At 44.8% G+C, this 17,833-nt stretch overlaps 1 protein-coding gene across 1 annotated transcript; it reads right to left on the minus strand.

Moving 5' to 3' along the window:
• Positions 1-2,531: 2,531 nt before the first annotated feature.
• LOC100281422 (uncharacterized) lies at positions 2,532-6,878 on the minus strand. Its single transcript, NM_001154340.2, has 7 exons — positions 6,651-6,878; positions 5,459-6,073; positions 3,775-4,339; positions 3,590-3,690; positions 3,410-3,490; positions 3,194-3,321; positions 2,532-3,058 (listed from the first exon to the last, which is right to left on the minus strand). The coding sequence occupies exons 2-7, from the start codon at positions 6,014-6,016 to the stop codon at positions 2,842-2,844; spliced, it is 1,650 nt and encodes a 549-aa protein (NP_001147812.2). The 5' UTR covers positions 6,017-6,073; positions 6,651-6,878; the 3' UTR covers positions 2,532-2,841.
• Between the last annotated feature and the right edge of the window lie 10,955 nt (positions 6,879-17,833).

The following is a 17,833-nucleotide window of genomic DNA, read 5'->3' on the forward strand; positions in this document are numbered from 1 at the left end:
GTATACATGCACACACACACCGCGCGCGCCACTCGATTACTCCGGGAGATGAAAGTGAAAAGGCGAGAGAGCTAGCGAGGCAATAATAAGCAGGGCTTTTGACATGCGCGCTCGAGAGGCCATGATTAACCGTGTGTGTGGTGTGGAGTCAGTCAGATGCATGCATGCTTGGGCGATCATGAGGGCGGGCGGCAAAAGACGGGGCAAACCAGCAGCGGAGTGCATGCAGTCAGTCAGGGAATGCTCTTGCTCTCTCCTTGCGCTCGCTCAGGAGGAGGAGGAGGAGGAGGAGGAAAGGAATCGAATGAAAAGACGAGATGGATTCAGAGAGAGTCCGCCTGTGCGATGTCTCCATGTCTCCTGTCTGTCTGTCGCCCAGGCTAGCAGTCTCTCTCTCTCTCTCTCTCCCACGCACGCAGCACCATGCAGATCGATGCAGAGAGTAGACCAACCATACCAGTAGTAAAAACAACCACAACAACAATGCAACAGTGCCGTACCAAGTACCACCGTGGCATTGCATATATACACATAGAGCGAGACAGCGAGATAAAAAGAACTGGGTGCGCGTCTGGGGCAAGGAGGCAACGCATGCAGCTGCAAGTCTGATCTCTGCAAGCAGAGGCAAAAGCTAGGGATCTTTGCGACGAGCGAGTGAATGTGGACGAAAATGTCCAAAACCCATAAAGCAGCAGCAGCAGCTGCCGCTGGTCCTGAGAGAAGTGAGGTCGTCGTCGTCCATCCAAGTGATGAGATCGTGTGAGCGCGCGGCCTCGCCAAGCATGCCCGTGTGTGTGTGTGTGTGTGTGTGTGTGTGTGTGTGTGTGAGTGTGCAGTGCACCCATCCCTTGTGACTTGTGTTACTGTGCTGTATGCACCGTCTCTCGATCTGTCGCCAGTGGGAAGCAGCACGCATGTTGCTGCGACTGCGATGCAGGGCAGGGCAGGCATGGAAATGAAAAAAGCGAAAAGGCCTGGCCTGGCCTGGCCCCGGCCCCCCCAAAAGCTACTTTCCCTTCCCACAGGCCACAGGACGGACGACGCGATCTACAGCTTCCTTTCTCTGCTGGGACGGACGACGCGCGCGACGATGGAAGCCAAGTACATGCATGCATGGACTGTGTGTGTCTTCTCTCCAGCTTCGAGCTCAGCTTAGGCACGGTCGCACGGATGCGTGCAGCTCTCACAGACTGTTTGGTTTAGCTGAATGCACGCATGATGATGGATGAACATGAACAACGCAGGTAGTTTTCTCCCTCCTGATAAGGATGCTGAGCTGAACGGTGCAAGCATGTAGCTAGCTGGTGCTGTATGCCTGTGTGTCATGTCATGGCACGGCCCGGGCCCGACCTGATCCTGACCAGGTACAGTATCTGAAATGTGAGAGCAGCTTTTGTGCATATATGTACAGGCCGGCAGCTACAATATATGCTAGTAGCAGCGGCAGTCGCATACGGTCGCGCGCATACCGTGGCACAGTTACGGGCACTAGCTTGTCCCGCGGGGGATTCAGATTCAGAGAGACATTCAGTTATGAGTGAAATGAATGGGGGCGAGAAAAAAAGACGACGATGGCGACCGTTCAGTTCATAGCTTGTCGTCCTCTCCCAGTCCCAGTCCCGACGAGGCATCCGTCGTCGCAGCTCGCAGAGACAGAGACAGAGATGCCGTTCCGATCTTTTCAGCAGCACAGCCCAGCAGCAGCAAGTGCCACAGCTTTCGCAGAAAGCAAAGCTGCGCTGCGTCGTCGCGCGCGTGTGCGCCGGCAGGCACTCATGGTGGTGGCCGGCCGGCGCCTGCCCGGCGAGCAGCGGCCGGCCGGCGTCCATCCGGCCGGCCACCGCTCGCTTTTGGTCGTGGTCGTGCCATTGATTGCTACTGCACGCGGCAGCGTAGGTCAGAGGAGAGGAGCGCTTTCGAGGTCAACACGTACGTACACGTCTGCGTACAGGCAGGCCCCCGGTCCGAATCCTGTTTGCGTATGGATCGGTCGCTGGTCCACGCTGTTGATCGGAGGACAGACAGTCCCCGGTGGTGTGGGTCAGCGGCAGCCGAGCGTGACGCGCCATCATCAGTTCATCGAGTAGCCGAGCGTCAGGCAATATAACTGCTGTGCTGTTCCCTTCTGCCATGGCCATTCCCCCCACGCCGTCGCCTGCAGACGAACTGTACACAGCCCACCTTATGAAAAAGGGCAAAAACGCGGCTATGAGTTTGTTTGCTTCCTGCTCTTTGCTCGGCCCATGTTATTCTTATGGCCCATCTCTCCAAGAAGCCCATGCCAAAAATACTAGCCCATAACAACCGGCCCATGTCGTACTAACTGAAACAGCTAGGTTTACCTGGCACTGGGCAGGATAGCGGTTCCTCCTCTGACGACCATGAACAGCGTGGAGCTCCCGTTGGCTCTCGACGCGAAAGGAACATTGGACGAAACGCAGGCAACGCGACCTTGCAATCAGATCAACATCACAGGCCTACGAAGCAAAACCAATCTGAACCAGGAGAGGAACCCGAAAAAGACGCCCACAGCCCGAGGTCTCCCACGACCTTGTTTCCCTTCATATTTCTCGACTAGAGTAGTCTCATACATCGAACCGACCACACCATAGGTTTTAAACTCGATCCAATCCACCATTACGAAGCCCGGCTTGGTTCACGACGGGCAGAAGGAAACCGGCAGTCACACACCTATCTTTTGTCAGGTTGATTGGTTGTTAGACGACACACTACCAGAGGAGAGACCAAGAAAACAACACACCAGCGAGCTGGCCATGTCGACATTACACTTCTCCAGCCAACTGACGGTCACGGTTGAATCGCGTCAGGCAGCTAGATTCATCATGCTTGCTTCCCAGCACTCTCCTGGGCGGCATCAGTTCCCTGCCCAGCATCGCTTCCCTGGCCACCACCACCTTCACTCCCCTGGGCAGGAGGACGGTCCTCGACGGCCTTATAGCAAGCAAGGCTGCAGAGAGGGACCAGAGTCTTGGAGTGGCGGTACTTGTACGGGTTTGTGCACGATGGGCCTGCACACTTCTCCCTCGGAGGCGGATAGCTGATGAAATGAAATCAAGCAGGTAGTGGGGAGTCAATCACAAGTAACAGTAAGGCTGCAAGAGGGGAATAAGCCTGCAGAGCTGCAGTCGAAATGATCAAATGAACAGAGATGAGTACTAGTGCTCAACGTAACCTGACAGGTTTGGAGTTAAATATACTCGGAAGCCCCATGCTCTCAGGGAATGTAATCACAGTCCCAGTTGGGCCCATGACAGTCTGGACGCAGTTTTTCCTGTATTCTTCCAATCTTGCCTGTTTTTCCTGGAGAAGAGACAGTGCAAAGATAAGTCCATGATAGACAATAGCAAATAGGACAATGCAGCAACTATATTGCTTCAGGAAGTTGTACCCTCTCTTCTCGTTCTTTCAGCTTCTTCTCTTCCTTTTTCTTCTCAGAATCTATTCCCAGTATCTTCCTCATCGCTTCAGCCTGTACAGTTTGTAGTTCGAGGTTGTAAAATTGCATCACACTCAGCCAAAAGAAAAGAACTTCCATATAAAGCTCTGAACCAGAAGCACAGATGCAAACCTGCTGTTCTTTCTCTGCCTTCTCAACTTGCATCTTGCGCCTCAGCGCAGCTTCTGCCTTTTTGGCTTGTATCTCCATATCTGAGAGCTTCTCCTTTTGCTCTGCAACATAATTAGGGATGGAATTTTGTCAGAAGCAGAAATGTTAAATGCAAAAAAAGCTCAAAACATAAGCTAAGAATTTACTTCTTGATGAAGCTGCTGGTAATCCATCAGGAAACTCAATAAAGCTTTCACCATTGCCACCCCTGCCTTGAAGGGCTCGCTGTCTTGTTGTAAGACCAGGGGTTTCAATCTTCACACCTTGAGGTGAATCAGGTTCCTTTAGCCCATTCGTTTCATCCATCTCAGATTCCTCCTCTTCTATAAACTCATTGTCATCCCCTAAATTCAACTTCTTCCTACCATCCCTGCCAGATCGAGACATTCTGAAGTCGTCGTCCACTTCATATGGGGTGCTCTTGTTTCTAGAAAGCTTGGATAGCTTCTTTTTCTTGAGAGCATCATCACCAAAATCATAACCTTTATGGCTAGTGTTCACAGGATCTGGTGCAACTTTAGCCCCTTTGAGTTTTTCCAGATAGCGTAATTCACCATCTTCATCATCAGAATCTCCGTCAAGTGTTTTCTTCTTGGGAATCCTTTTGCTCTTGCGAACAAGGTCAGAAGATGGAAAAATTTCATGCCCGTTGCCATGTTTTCCTTCAACACGATTACCATGGGTCTCTTTGTTTGTGTGGCCACCAGAATCCTTTAAAAAATGGAGCAAGTAATGAACACTTATGTGATGACAAAAGAAAACATACACAGCAAAATAATGAACATATATATTCGATTAATGGTTGAAATAAGAATATCAACTTACAGTTACCATTTAAGTCAGCAAGATCGTAGTATGAACAGTAAGCAAACATTGCAAACAAAGAATTTTTTATATCAAACATGCAAGATAGTTGTGTATCATTATATTAAGAAGAAAAGATAAGGGGATTGGTCCCATACAAAATCACTCACTTGCAAAGCCATGATGAGTATGGAACCAAAATTTAAATTAGATTGACTCCTGCAGACAATACATACTGAGCAAAGATAACTAAAATTTGAAACACAGAAGCCGTGTTGGCCACATCTGACAACCTAAGTTTCAGATCCTCAATATGAGTCACCATAGATTGCTATCAATAATCAACCTTTCTAGGTGGGGGGGGGGGGGGGGGGGGGTGGAGTACCAGATCTGACCAAACCAGGGTTGCCCTGTGCACCTTTCCCCTAGCGCCACCCCTTCCCTGATTTCTTCCGCGGCCCCTTCTTGCGCCCCTGCTCGACGAGCCTCGTGGCATCTCTCGCGGGGGTGGTGGCGGCAGGGCGGAGGCCACAGCAAACTTGCAAGCGAACCCTAGAAGGGGCGCAGCAAGGACCCTATGCAGATTTAACTAGCACGGGACCAGGTATGGAGCAAGCCAGAGAAAGGATATAGGCTTTGTGGCGCACGAGAGGAATGAGGAATTGCTGCAGTGATAGAGATGTTATCTATTATGAAAACGGACAGGGGCTGTTTACTGTTTTGACAAGGAAATCAGGGGAGGAAGTGTATCGAAGAAGTTTGGGAAAGTTTAACGGCATTAAACTGAGCCAGCAAATTTTGGCGTACATGTAGAAAACCTGGAAAGTTTTGTTGGCATTCTGGTATGTATGCAATCTTCATAATAATGCCAATATTGACGAGGGGTGCACACATTCTCTTAAGTATCTAAGCATATCGTAAAATGCCTATCCAGTCAGAATCGTAAAGTAAATGAAATGCTTGACGAAACTAGGTGAGAAATAAAGATGAGGAAGTACATTATGATCTCAAACACATAGAACAAACCTTTTGCTTGTACTGATGAATAGAGCCATCCAACGTGGCAGGAATACCACTGCCACCAGCATCCTGGCCATTTTTGGCATGTAGGGTTCGACTAACAACTTTGAGCTTTACTTTTCTCGACCTATTTTCACAAGGCATAGAGTCATCTCTGGGGACCAACTGTGGGTTATCAGGGGATCCATTGTTTCTTGCTGTGCACTCTAGGGCAAGAACATTTTCACTTCCATGCTTGGCAGCATCCTTTGCTTTGCTGCTCCGACCATGGCCATCATGGTCGCCTCCAGATCTATCATCCCTCCTTATCTTCCTGGGCACGTCGCTCCTATGAGCCATGGAGCCCTTCATTTCAGGGCTATTTAGGTGTAGCTCTTTCCTCCGATGTCCACCAGCTCCAACGCCAGTGTCATCGTCATGGGGAGCGCTCCAAGATGGCGGGCAAATGCCATTGTACTCATACGTGAGCTGCTCCGTGGACCTTGGCTTCCTGGATGCGACGCTCCTTGGCTTCTTGATCACAGCATCAGTGGTGGTGTGCGGAGGGTTCCCACGCCCCTCCATTACAACACGCGCTTAACTCCAGACCAAGCGGCCTTCGCACGCAAGCAACTCTGCTACCTGCATGTAACCAATGCAGCATGCCAGCATTATAGCTATTATATATATGCCATTCCTTATGGGAAAAAATCTAATATATGTCACTGAATCAAGTTGCAGCCACCAGACATACGATAAGCCAAATAGAGCCTCTAACAGAGCAACTGTATGTAGATAATCAAATCCCTCACGAATGAACCGAGATAAATATACGCCCAACAACTTGCCAGCCGACCATGAAAGCGAGAGCACCGACCGAGAGAACCCACCAAAAAATATCAAAACGGGGTACCTCGCAGATAGAGAGCGAGAGCGCGGCACGGGAGCCGCAGCAAACGCCGACGGGCAGCTTCGATCCGCGCGCGAAAAACCTCGAACCCCCCAAATCCGTCGAGCGCCCCTCCCCCCCCCCCCCCCCCCCCACCCCCACCACCACCACCACACACCGAGAGAAATCGAGCAGAGTACTGAAGTGCAGGAGAGTAAACGAAAACCTCGACCCGCGATGACGAGCACGAACCCTAGGAGGACCGACTATGGGGCACAACGAACGAAGAAGGAGAGCTGTTATATCAAAAACGAAGAAGGAGAGCTTTACCTCGCACAGAGTGGGCCGACGACGAAGACGGACCGGCGACGGCGGCGTCGAGCCGGTGGGGAGGTCAGGTTAGGGTTTGTGGCGAGAGGTGGGGGCGCGAGTGCGAGGGTATTTGGGCCGGGCCCGTGCGGCGTGAGCGTGACGAGGTGGAGGGGAGGGGGGTGCCGGGTGGATGACGCGGGTGAGGTCGGGGAAGGGGAGGAGCGCGCGGGTGGGGGTGCGCGGGCTGCTGGCTGCTGCTGGGCGACGCGTAATTTCTCCCATCTCCCCCTCTCTCTGCACGCTCTGCTCGCCCCCCGCTTGCTTTGCCCACCAACGCCCACGCGCCCCGGCACACACAGGCTATCCTTTCCCGTTGCCTTCTCCCTCCTCTCCCTTTCGCTGCCTCGATGGCGCCCCCTCCCCCCAGCTTCGGTTCTTTCCGTGGCGTTTTGCGTTGACGTCCTTCGGGTGTGCATGAATTCTCGAACCTCATATCAAGGAGGATGTTGGGGTTGGCGCTTAAACACGAAATCTAAATCTTTCACATAGTGAAGCTTAAAATAGCAAATAGGATCGATAAATTATTAAAGACAGCCTAAAACCATGTCATAACATCTTCTTATGTATACCAAATACAAGTTCAAATTCATAACACCCTGCACCCTTTTGTGTCTACCTGGCCTCACCATAGATTTAGTGGGCCACTCCTCACTGACATTGTCATGAAGCATTGGCGAAGGGCACATAAAATTAAGGTATAGCGGAATTTGTATATAACCACATGTACAAATCGTGTATATATACACACACATTCTAGATCCCAGCAAACAATTTAAAATAAAGTAATAATTTAAAGTATTTTGTAGTAACTTAAAGGACATTGAGAGATACCTTAATAAGAGAAGATGAATTCACCATTGATAATAATAATTTACATAAGTTACGAAAAACCATTGGTAGTGCACCAAAAAATATGCTAAATAAAAATAAACATATATTAGTAATGACATTTAGATAAAGTAACTACATCAACATAAGAGTAATCAAGAGATATACCTTACTACCTCTAGAAGGCCGGGGCAATTGCATTTGTCTATCTTTCTTCTTTTGAAATGTCTTTTAGATTTTCTGAATATCAGGTCCTTTGAATATTCTCTCTCAATACAACAAATTACAACAAAGCATAAAATCATTTAACTAATCACTGGACATCTTATTGCACAACTCAGTTTTGATAATCTTCATTGCTAAGAAGGCCCATTCAATTGTTGTCGTCGCCACCGATAATAGTAATGCCAACTCAATAAGGCGATGAACCAATGGAAAAAATACATGCCTTTCAAGTCAAACCATTATTTTTTGATAGGCTCACAAGATCATAACAAACTTTGAACTCCTCAAGTCTTTGCACATGAATAATGAAAGTACGTGATGAGGACATCCTCCATTATTACCTATTGGCAAAGACACAATTGACCCAGTTGGCCCAATTGTAGTTGTCTAGTCTCGCGGTGACCGTGTGAGCCTTAGAATTATCTCACCTTGCTTAACTTGGAAGGAGGAATCCACCTTAAAAGGAGAGCCACCCTTACCCTATCAGACTAGTCTTTTGGGGCGATTGAGTCTTTTCCTGAGTTGGGTGTGCTTAATGAACTATTGGGCTCCAGACAACCCTAATTTGTTGGGCCTCGGCTAACCCCACCTGGGCTGGGTGTATCATCTGGTATCAGAGCTAGGATCCATTTTACGAAGGTGTGTATGATGAAGACATCTCCACTATTACCTGTTGGCAAAGATGCAATTGGCCTAGTTGGACCAATTATAATCGGGGGCGACTATGTGAGCCTCAGAATTATTCCACCTTGCTTAACTTGGGAGGAGGAAGCCACCTTAAAAGGGAGAGTCACCCTTCCCCATCATACTGTTCTTTTGGGGTGATTGGACCTTTCACTGAGTTGGGTGTGCTTAATGAACCTGTTGGGCTCCAGGCAACCCTAATATTTTGGGCCTCAGGCAACCCCACCTGGTCTGGGTGTATTAGTATGTAATTGATCCTTTATTGTTTTACGAACATCAAAAGAGAAGTACTTGCAATAGATACTCTCAAGCCGAGAAAGCTTATCCACATCAAACTAAGAGAACGAGTCTCTTGGGTCAAGACAAGCAAAACAAACCAACAACTCTGAGGATGTTCATTGAAGCGATGATCAAACTCAATGGTAATAGCATTTATAGCAGCATAAAACAACATGAAAATAATGTTCTTGGGGGATGTTGTTTCTCTCACTTTTTCTTGATCGACCAAATCGTAGCACCACATCCTCCATATTTGGTATTGGGATGTCATTTTCTAAACAAATATTTTGGTTTCTTCAAAAAATGCCCCCAACATTCATTCTCAAATTAATCAAACATGTCTTCACAACAACCAAAGACATAACTTGAATAATATTTTGAACCTTCCTATGCAAGATGAAAGACAACTCATTTGTAATACAAAGGATTTGCAACAACATCTTCATGATAAACATAAAGCTAAAAGACTCCACTATATGTGCCAAACATCTCGCCTTAAAATTTCTAAAAATAAAATAGTACTTGCATGAATTTAAATTCAACATTGATCATATTATAACCATGAATCTAAGTACCTCTTTCTCCATTCTAAATTTCTAAATCATCGTTAGATAAAGAAAAGAAACTCTTGTCATAGAAAAATGTGAAAAGTGCCTTCCTCAATGGACCCATCAAGGAAGAGGTCTATGTTGAGCAACCTCCCGGCTTTGAAGATAGCGAGTACCCTAACCATGTGTATAAGCTCTCAAAGGCGCTTTATGGGCTCAAGCAAGCCCCAAGAGCATGGTATGAATGCCTAAGAGATTTTCTTATCACTAATGGCTTCAAAGTCAGTAAAGCTGATCCTACTCCTTTTACTAAAACTGTTAAAAGATTTATTCGTATGCCAAATTTATGTTGATGATATTATATTTGGGTCTACTAACAAATCAACTTGTGAAGAGTTTAGTAGGATCATGATAAGAAAATTCGAGATGTCAATGATGGGGAGTTGAAGTATTTCCTAGGAATTCAAATCAAGCAACTCCAAGATGGCACCTTCATCAACCAAACAAAGTACATTCAAGACATACTTAAGAAGTTTGGGATGAAGGATGGCAAACCCATCAAGAAACCCATGGGAACCAATGGGCATATCGACCTCAACGCGGGAGGTAAATCCATAGATCAAAAGGTATATCGGTCAATGATAGGATATTTACTCTATTTATGTGCATCTCGACCGGATATTATGCTTTCTGTATGCATGTGTGCAAGGTTCCAGGCCGATCCTAAGAAATTTCACCTTAGTGCCGTGAAGAGAATCATGAGGTATTTAGTTTACACTCCTAAGTTTGGGCTTTGGTACCCCGAGGGATCCACTTTTGATTTAATAGGTTATTCCGATGCCGATTGGGCAGGGTGTAAAATTGATAGAAAGAGCACATTAGGGACTTGTCAGTTTCTGGGGAGATCCCTGGTGTCATGGGCTTCAAAGAAACAAAACTCAGTGGCTCTTTCCAATGCCGAAGCCGAATATATTGTCGCAGACCATTGTTGCACGCAATTACTTTGGATGAGACAAACCCTCTGGGACTATGGCTACAAATTGAGCAAAGTCCCTCTCCTATGTGATAATGAGAGTGCAATCCGCATGGCGGATAATCCCATTGAACACAGCCGCACTAAGCACACAGACATTCAATATCACTTTCTGAGGGATCACCAACAAAAGTGGGATATCGAAATAGTTTATGTAAACACCAAGAATCAATTAGTCGATATCTTTACCAAGCCATTAGATGAGAAAACCTTTAGCAAACTTAGGAATGAGCTAAATATACTTGATTCTCGGAACTTTGATTAAAACATTGCACACATAGCTCTTTTATACCTTTGATCATATCTCTTTCATTTGGTACAAATGCATATTTCTTATTAATCTTGTACCAAGGCTACGACTAATGTGTTTTCAAGTGTCTTTCTATGATAAGTCGTAGATTGAAAGGGAAATAGAGTCTTCGGCAAAGACAAGGTTTCCACTCCATCTCTGACGGTATCACTTACCCTTTGTCGTTGTTCTTCCACACTCTCAAATTGGTATAATCCTTCACTCATATTTCCTTTACCAATGGGGGGGGGGAGAAAATATAAATAGGGCTATGAACGTCTCCGTTTTTGGCGATTAATGCCAAAGGGGGAGAAAATATTAAGCCCAAAGCAAAAGGACCACACCACCGCACCACCAAATTTTCAAAATTTTCGAAATGAAGTTTTAATTGGTATTTCTTAATTAGTATTTATGCTTCACTTAAGTTGTGAAAATAAAATTTCAATTGATATCTAATTTACAATTAATCTTGCAATCGGTATCTTTTCAATATTCAAAATTGGAATCTATTTAAAAAAACCTCTTGAAAGCTAAAAGGAGAATTTCATTCAGGGGGAGTTTTATTTAGTCAAAGGAAAAGCATTTGAAACAGGGGGAGAAATTTCAAATCTTGAAAATGCTTCTTGCAATCTTATTTATATACCTTTGACTATTTGCAAAAGACTTTGAAAAGATTCTTCTAAAAGAATTTGCAAAAACAAAACAAGTGGTGCAAAGGTGGTCCAAAATATTAAATAAAATAAAAGCAATCCATTCATATCTAGTAAGATTATCAATTGGTTTAATTCCAAGTAACCTATGCACTTACCATATGCAAACTAGTTCATTTCTGCATTTTATATTTTTGCTTTGGGTTGTGTTGGCATCAATCACAAAAAAGGGGGAGATTGAAAGGGAAATAGGGTTAACCTTTTCCTACAATTAATTTTGGTGGTTGAATGTCAAACAGAAACAAATGGACTAACTAGTTTGCTCTAGAACTCATGTATTACAGGTGCATAAGGTTCAACACAAATCAATAAAAGATTCAAGTTAGAGACTAAATTGAACCGGAGCAAAGAACTTGAGTGTGCTGTGGTCTGGTGCACCGGACTGTCCGGTGTGCCACCGGATAGTGTCTGGTGCACCAGGGCCATATAGGAGCCATGTAGCCACTCTTGGGAAAACACAGGCGCGCTCTGCTATAATTCATCGGACTGTCCAGTGTGACACCGAACTGTCCGGTGAGTCAGCGGGCAACGGCTCTCCAGCGCGCAACAGTCGACTCTGACAACGAAACATTGCAGCACAATACCGCAGTAGAAGTCGGAGCAGCGAGTCAGAGGGGCACCGTACTGTCCGGTGCACCACCAGACTGTCCGGTGCCACAAGAAGACAAAGGCGCCAACGGTCAACTGCTCCAAAACCCTAACAGTTGGGTGACGTGGTGGCGCATCGGATAGCGCACAATGCCTGTCTGGTGCGCCCATCGCCAACAGCCTCCCCAACGGCTACCTTGGTGGTTGGCGGCTATAAATACCCCCAACCACCACAACTTCAAGCATCCAAGTTTCCTGAATATCACATTCAATACAAGAGCTCTAGCATTCACTCCAAGACACAATACAAAAAGTTCAAATCCTTTCCGAGTCCCAAATTCACTCCAAACACTTAGTGGCTTGTGTGAGAGAGATTTTTGTGTTCATTTGAGTTCTTGTCGCTTGGATTGCCTTTCTTCTTTTCTTTCTCTTATTCTCAAGTGCTTTGTAAGAGAGGCAAGAGACACTAAGTGTGTGGTGGTCCTTGCGGGGTTTTAGTGACCCGTGAGATTAAGGAAGAAGGCTCACTCGATCTAAGTGACCATTTGAGAGAGGGAAAGGGTTGAAACAGACTCGGTCTTTATGACCTTCTCAACGGGGACTAGGTTCTTTGGAACCAAACCTCAGTAAAACAAATCGCCGTGTTCACTCGCCTTGTTTCTTGGTTGATTTGTTTTCCCTCTCTTCGTGACTTGAGTTTAACTCTACCTCTAACCCCCGACCTTAGCGCGTGTTTAAATTTATAAATTTCAGGTTTCACTTATTCACCCCCTCTAGGCGACTTTCAAAATGGCTAGATGCCATTAGCGCTTCTAAAAAGGCTAGATGCTTCTAAAAATTATAGATGCCATCGATGCTTCTGAAAAAACTAGATGCCATACGAAAAGGCTAGATTCAATAGATACCTATCACAAATAGGGGTGAAAACGGGCGGATACTGACGGATATTAGCTCATCCTGTATCCTACCCTGATGTATTTAAAACGGATTCGGGATCGGATATGGATAGTTAGAAACGGGACGGATACGGATATAGGGACCTGAAAGTCGCCTAGGGGGGGGGGGGAATAGGCAAATCTGAAATTTACAATCTTTAGCACACACACTACAAGTCGGGGTTAGCGTTAGAAATATAATCGAGTCCAAAAGAGAGGGCGAAAACAAATCACGAGCGAATAAGAACGGATGTCACGGTGATTTGTTTTTACCAAGGTTCGGTTCTTGCAAACCTACTCCCGTTGAGGTGGTCACAAAGATCGTGTCTCTTTCAACCCTTTCCCTCTCTCAAACGGTCACCTAGACCGAGTGAGCTTCTCTTCTCAATCAAACGGGACACTAAGTCTCCACAAGGACCACCACACAATTGGTGTCTCTTGCTTTGATTACAATGATCTTGGGAACAAGAAATGGGGAAGAAGAAAAGCGATCCAAGCGCAAGAGCTCAAAAGAACACAAAAGTCTCTCTCTCTCGTCACTAATTTGTTTGGAGTGATTCCGGACTTGGGAGAGGATTTGATCTCTTTGTTTGTGTCTTGGAATGAAGTCTAGAGCTCTTGTATGAGGTTTGATGGCTGAAAACTTGGATGCATTGAAGTGTGGTGGTTGGGGGGTATTTATAGCCCCAACCACCAAAATGACCGTTGGTGAAGGCTTCTGTTGTATGGCGCACCGGACAGTCCGGTGCGCCAGCCATGTCACCAGGCCGTTGGATTTCGACCGTTGGAGCTTCTGACAACGGGGCCACCGGACAGGTCCTATTCACTGTTCGGTGCGCCATCTGACGCCTGCTCTGACTCTGCGCGCGCAGTCGGCACTGTTCACTGTTCACTGTAGCGTTGCAGACGACCGTTGGCGCTTGTAGTCGTTGCTCTGCTTGGCACACCGGAAAGTCTGGTGAATTATAGCGGAGCGGCCTCCCCGAATTCCGAAGGTGGCAAGTTTAGAGTTGAGTGCACCGGACACTGTCCGGTGGCACACCGGACTGTCCGGTGCGCCAGACCAGGGCAGTCTTCGGTTGCTTTGCTCCTTTCTTTTTGAACCCTTTCTTTGAACTTTGTATTGGTTTATTGTGAACCTTTGGCACCTGTAGAACTTATAATCTAGAGCAAACTAGTTAGTCCAATTATTTGTGTTGGGCAATTCAACCACCAAAATCATATAGGAAAATGTGTAAGCCTATTTCCCTTTCAATCTCCCCCTTTTTGGTGATTGATACCAACACAAACTAAAGCAAATATATAAGTACAGAATTGAACTAGTTTGCATAATGTAAGTGCAAAGGTTACTTAGAATTAAACCAATATACATTTCATAAGATATGCATGGATGCTTTCTTCATATTTAACATTTTGGACCACGCTTGCACCACTTGTTTTGTTTTTGCAAATTCTTTTGGAAATTCTTTTCAAAGTCCTTTTGCAAATAGTCAAAGGTAAATGAATAAGATTTTGAGAAGCATTTTCAAGATTTGAAATTTTCTCCCCCTGTTTCAAATGCTTTTCCTTTGACTAAACAAAACCCCACCTTAATGAAATTCTCCTCTTAGTGTTCAAGAGGGTTTTGGATAATAATTTTTAAAAGGGGTTATACTAATTTGAATATTCTATCAAAAATAAGATACCAATTGAAAAAACTTCTTTAAATACAAATTTGAAAGACTACAATTTTTGAAATTGGTTCCTTAGGACACACATCCCCAATGGACATGTTCCTTAGCGCGACGCATGGAGCCTCTTCATCATCTAGCTCATCAAGATCAACTTGCTATACTTGAGAGCCGTTAGTCTCATCAAACATAATGTCACAAGAAACTTCAACTAGTCCAGTGGACTTGTTAAAGACTCTATATGCCCTTGTGTTTGAATCATAACCAAGTAAAAAGCCTTCTACAACCTTAGGAGCAAATTTAGATTTCCTACCTCTTTTAACAAGAATAAAGCATTTGCTACCAAAGACTCTAAAATATGAAACATTGGGCTTTTTACCGATGAGGAGTTCATATGATGTCTTCTTGAGGATTCGGTGAAGGTAGAGACGGTTGATGGCGTAGCAAGCGGTGTTGATTACTTCCGCCCAAAACTGGTCCGAAGTCTTGTACTCATCAAGCATGGTCCTCGCCATGTCAAGTAGAGTTCTATTCTTCCTCTCCACTACACCATTTTGTTGTGGAGTGTAGGCAGAAGAGAACTCATGCTTGATGCCCTCCTCCTCAAGGAAGCCTTCTATTTGTGAGTTCTTGAACTCCGTCCCATTATCGCTTCTAATCTTTTTGATCCTTAAGCCGAACTCATTTTGAGCCCGTCTAAAATATCTTGGGTTTGGGATTTATCCTGTAAAAAGAACACCCAAGTGAAGCGAGAATAATCATCCACAATTACAAGACAATACTTACTCCCGCCGATGCTTATGTAAGCGATCGGGCCGAATAGATCCATGTGGAGTAGTTCAAGCGGCCTGTCCGTCGTCATGATGTTCTTGTGTGGATGATGAACACCAACTTGCTTCCCTGCTTGGCATGCGCTACAAATCCTGTCTTTCTCAAAATGAACATTTGTTAGTCCTAAAATATGCTCTCCCTTTAGAAGCTTGTGAAGATTCTTCATCCCAGCGTGGGCTAGTCGGCGATGCCAGAGCCAACCCATGTTAGTCTTAGTAATTAAGCAAGTGTCGAGTTCAGCTCTATTAATTAAAATCAACTAAGTATAGCTGACCCTTTAACACTCCTTTAAATGCTACTGAATCATCACTTCTTCTAAAGACAGTAACACCTATATCCGTAAAAAGACAGTTGTAACCCATTTTGCATAATTGAGAGACAGAAAGCAAGTTGTAATCTAAAGAATCTACAAGAAAAACATTGGAAATAGAATGGTCAGTAGATATAGCAATTTTACCAAGTCCTTTGACCAAACCTTGATTTCCATCCCCGAATGTGATAGTTCTTTGGGGATCATGGTTTTTCTCATAGGAGGAGAACATCCTTTTCTCCCCAGTCATGTGGTTTGTGCATCCGTTATCAATGATCCAACTTGAGCCCATGGATGCATAAACCTACAAAACAAATTTAGGCCTTGTTCTTAGGTACCCAAACGGTCTTGGGTCCTTTCACATTAGAAACAAGCACCTTGGGTATCCAAACACAAGTCTTTGACCCCTTGTGTTTAGTCCCAACATATTTGGTAACTACTTTGCCTGATTTGTTAGTGAGCACATAAGAAGCATCAAAAGTCTTAAATAGAATATTAGGTTCATTTGATGCTATAGAAGATTTCTTTTTAGGCAATTTAGCATGAGTGGATTGCCTAGAACTAGATGCCTCACTCTTATACATAAAAGCATGATGAGAGCCAGAGTGAGACTTCCTAGAATGAATTATCCTAATTTTGTGCTCGGGATATCCGACAGGGTATAAAATGTAACTCTCGTTATCCTGAGTCATGGGAGCCTTGCCCTTAACAAAGTTAGACAATCTTATAGGAGCATTAAGCTTGACATTGTCTCCCTGTTGGAAGCCAATGCCATCCTTAATGCATGTGCGTCTCCCACTATAGAGCATGCTTCTAGCAAATTTAAAATTTTCATTTTCTAAGTCACACTCATTAATTTTGGCACTAAGTTGAGCTATGTGATCATTTTGTTGTTTAATTAAAGCTAGGTGATCATGAATAGCATCAACATTAATATCTCTACATCTAGTAAAAATAGTAACATGCTCAACGGTAGATGTAGAGGGTTTGCATGCATTTTATTCATCAATCTTAGCATGTAAAATAGCATTTTCATTCTTAAGATTGGAAATAGAAACATTGCAAACATTTAGATCTTTAGCCTTAGCAATTAATTTTTCATTTTCAATTTTAAGGCTAGAGAGTGATGCATTCAACTTGTCAATCTTAGCAATCAAATTAGCATTATCATTTTTAAGATTAACAATTGAATCATCACAAACATTTGAACTTTCAACCTCAGCAATTAATTTAGCATTCTCATTCCTAAGGTTGGCAATAGTATCATGGCAAGAACTTAGCTCACTAGTTAATTTTTCACATTTTTCTACTTCTTGAGCATAAGCATTTTTAACTTTAACATGCTTCTTATTTTCTTTAATAAGAAAGTCCTCTTGGCTATCCAAGAGTTCATCCTTCTCATGAATGGCACTAATCAATTCATTTAGTTTTTCCTTTTGTTGCATGTTTAAGTTGGCAAAAAGGGTGAGCAAGTTCTCCTCATCATCACTAGAATTTTTCTCATCACTAGAAGTTGCATACTTAGTGGAGAATCTAGATTTTACCTTCTTCTTCTTGCCGTTCTTTGCCATGAGGCACTTGTGGCCGACGTTGGGGAAGAGGAGACCCTTGTTGACGGCGATGTTGGCGGCGTCCTCGTCGAAGGAGGAGTCGGTGGAGCTCTCGTTGGAGTCCCACTCCCGGCAAACACGGGCATCGCCGCCCTTCTTCTTGTAGTACATCTTCTTCTCCTTCTTCTTCCCTCTCTTGTCGTCGCCCCTGTCACTGTCACTAGAAATAGGACATTTTGCTATAAAGTGACCGGGCTTACCACACTTGTAGCTAACCTTCTTGGAACGGGGTTTGTAGTCTTTCCCCTTCCTTTGCTTGAGGATTTGGCGGAAGCTCTTGATGATGAGCGTCATCTCCTCGTTGTCGAGCTTGGAGGCGTCAATGGGGAGTCTACTTGATGTAGACTCTTCTTTCTTCTCCTTCGTCGCCTTGAATGCGACAGGTTGCATCTCGGGTGTGGAGGAGACACCTTGCTCGATGATTTTCTTGGAGCCTTTGATCATCAATTCAAAGCTCACAAATTTTCCTATTACTTCCTCGGGAGACATTAGTTTATATCTAGGATCACCGCGAATTAATTGAACTTGAGTAGGATTAAGAAATACAAGTGATCTTAGAATAACCTTGACCATTTCATGGTCGTCCCATTTGGTGCTCCCG

This window comes from Zea mays, chromosome 1 (genome assembly GCF_902167145.1).
Source record: "Zea mays cultivar B73 chromosome 1, Zm-B73-REFERENCE-NAM-5.0, whole genome shotgun sequence".
In the NCBI taxonomy this organism is placed as follows: Eukaryota; Viridiplantae; Streptophyta; class Magnoliopsida; order Poales; family Poaceae; genus Zea; species Zea mays.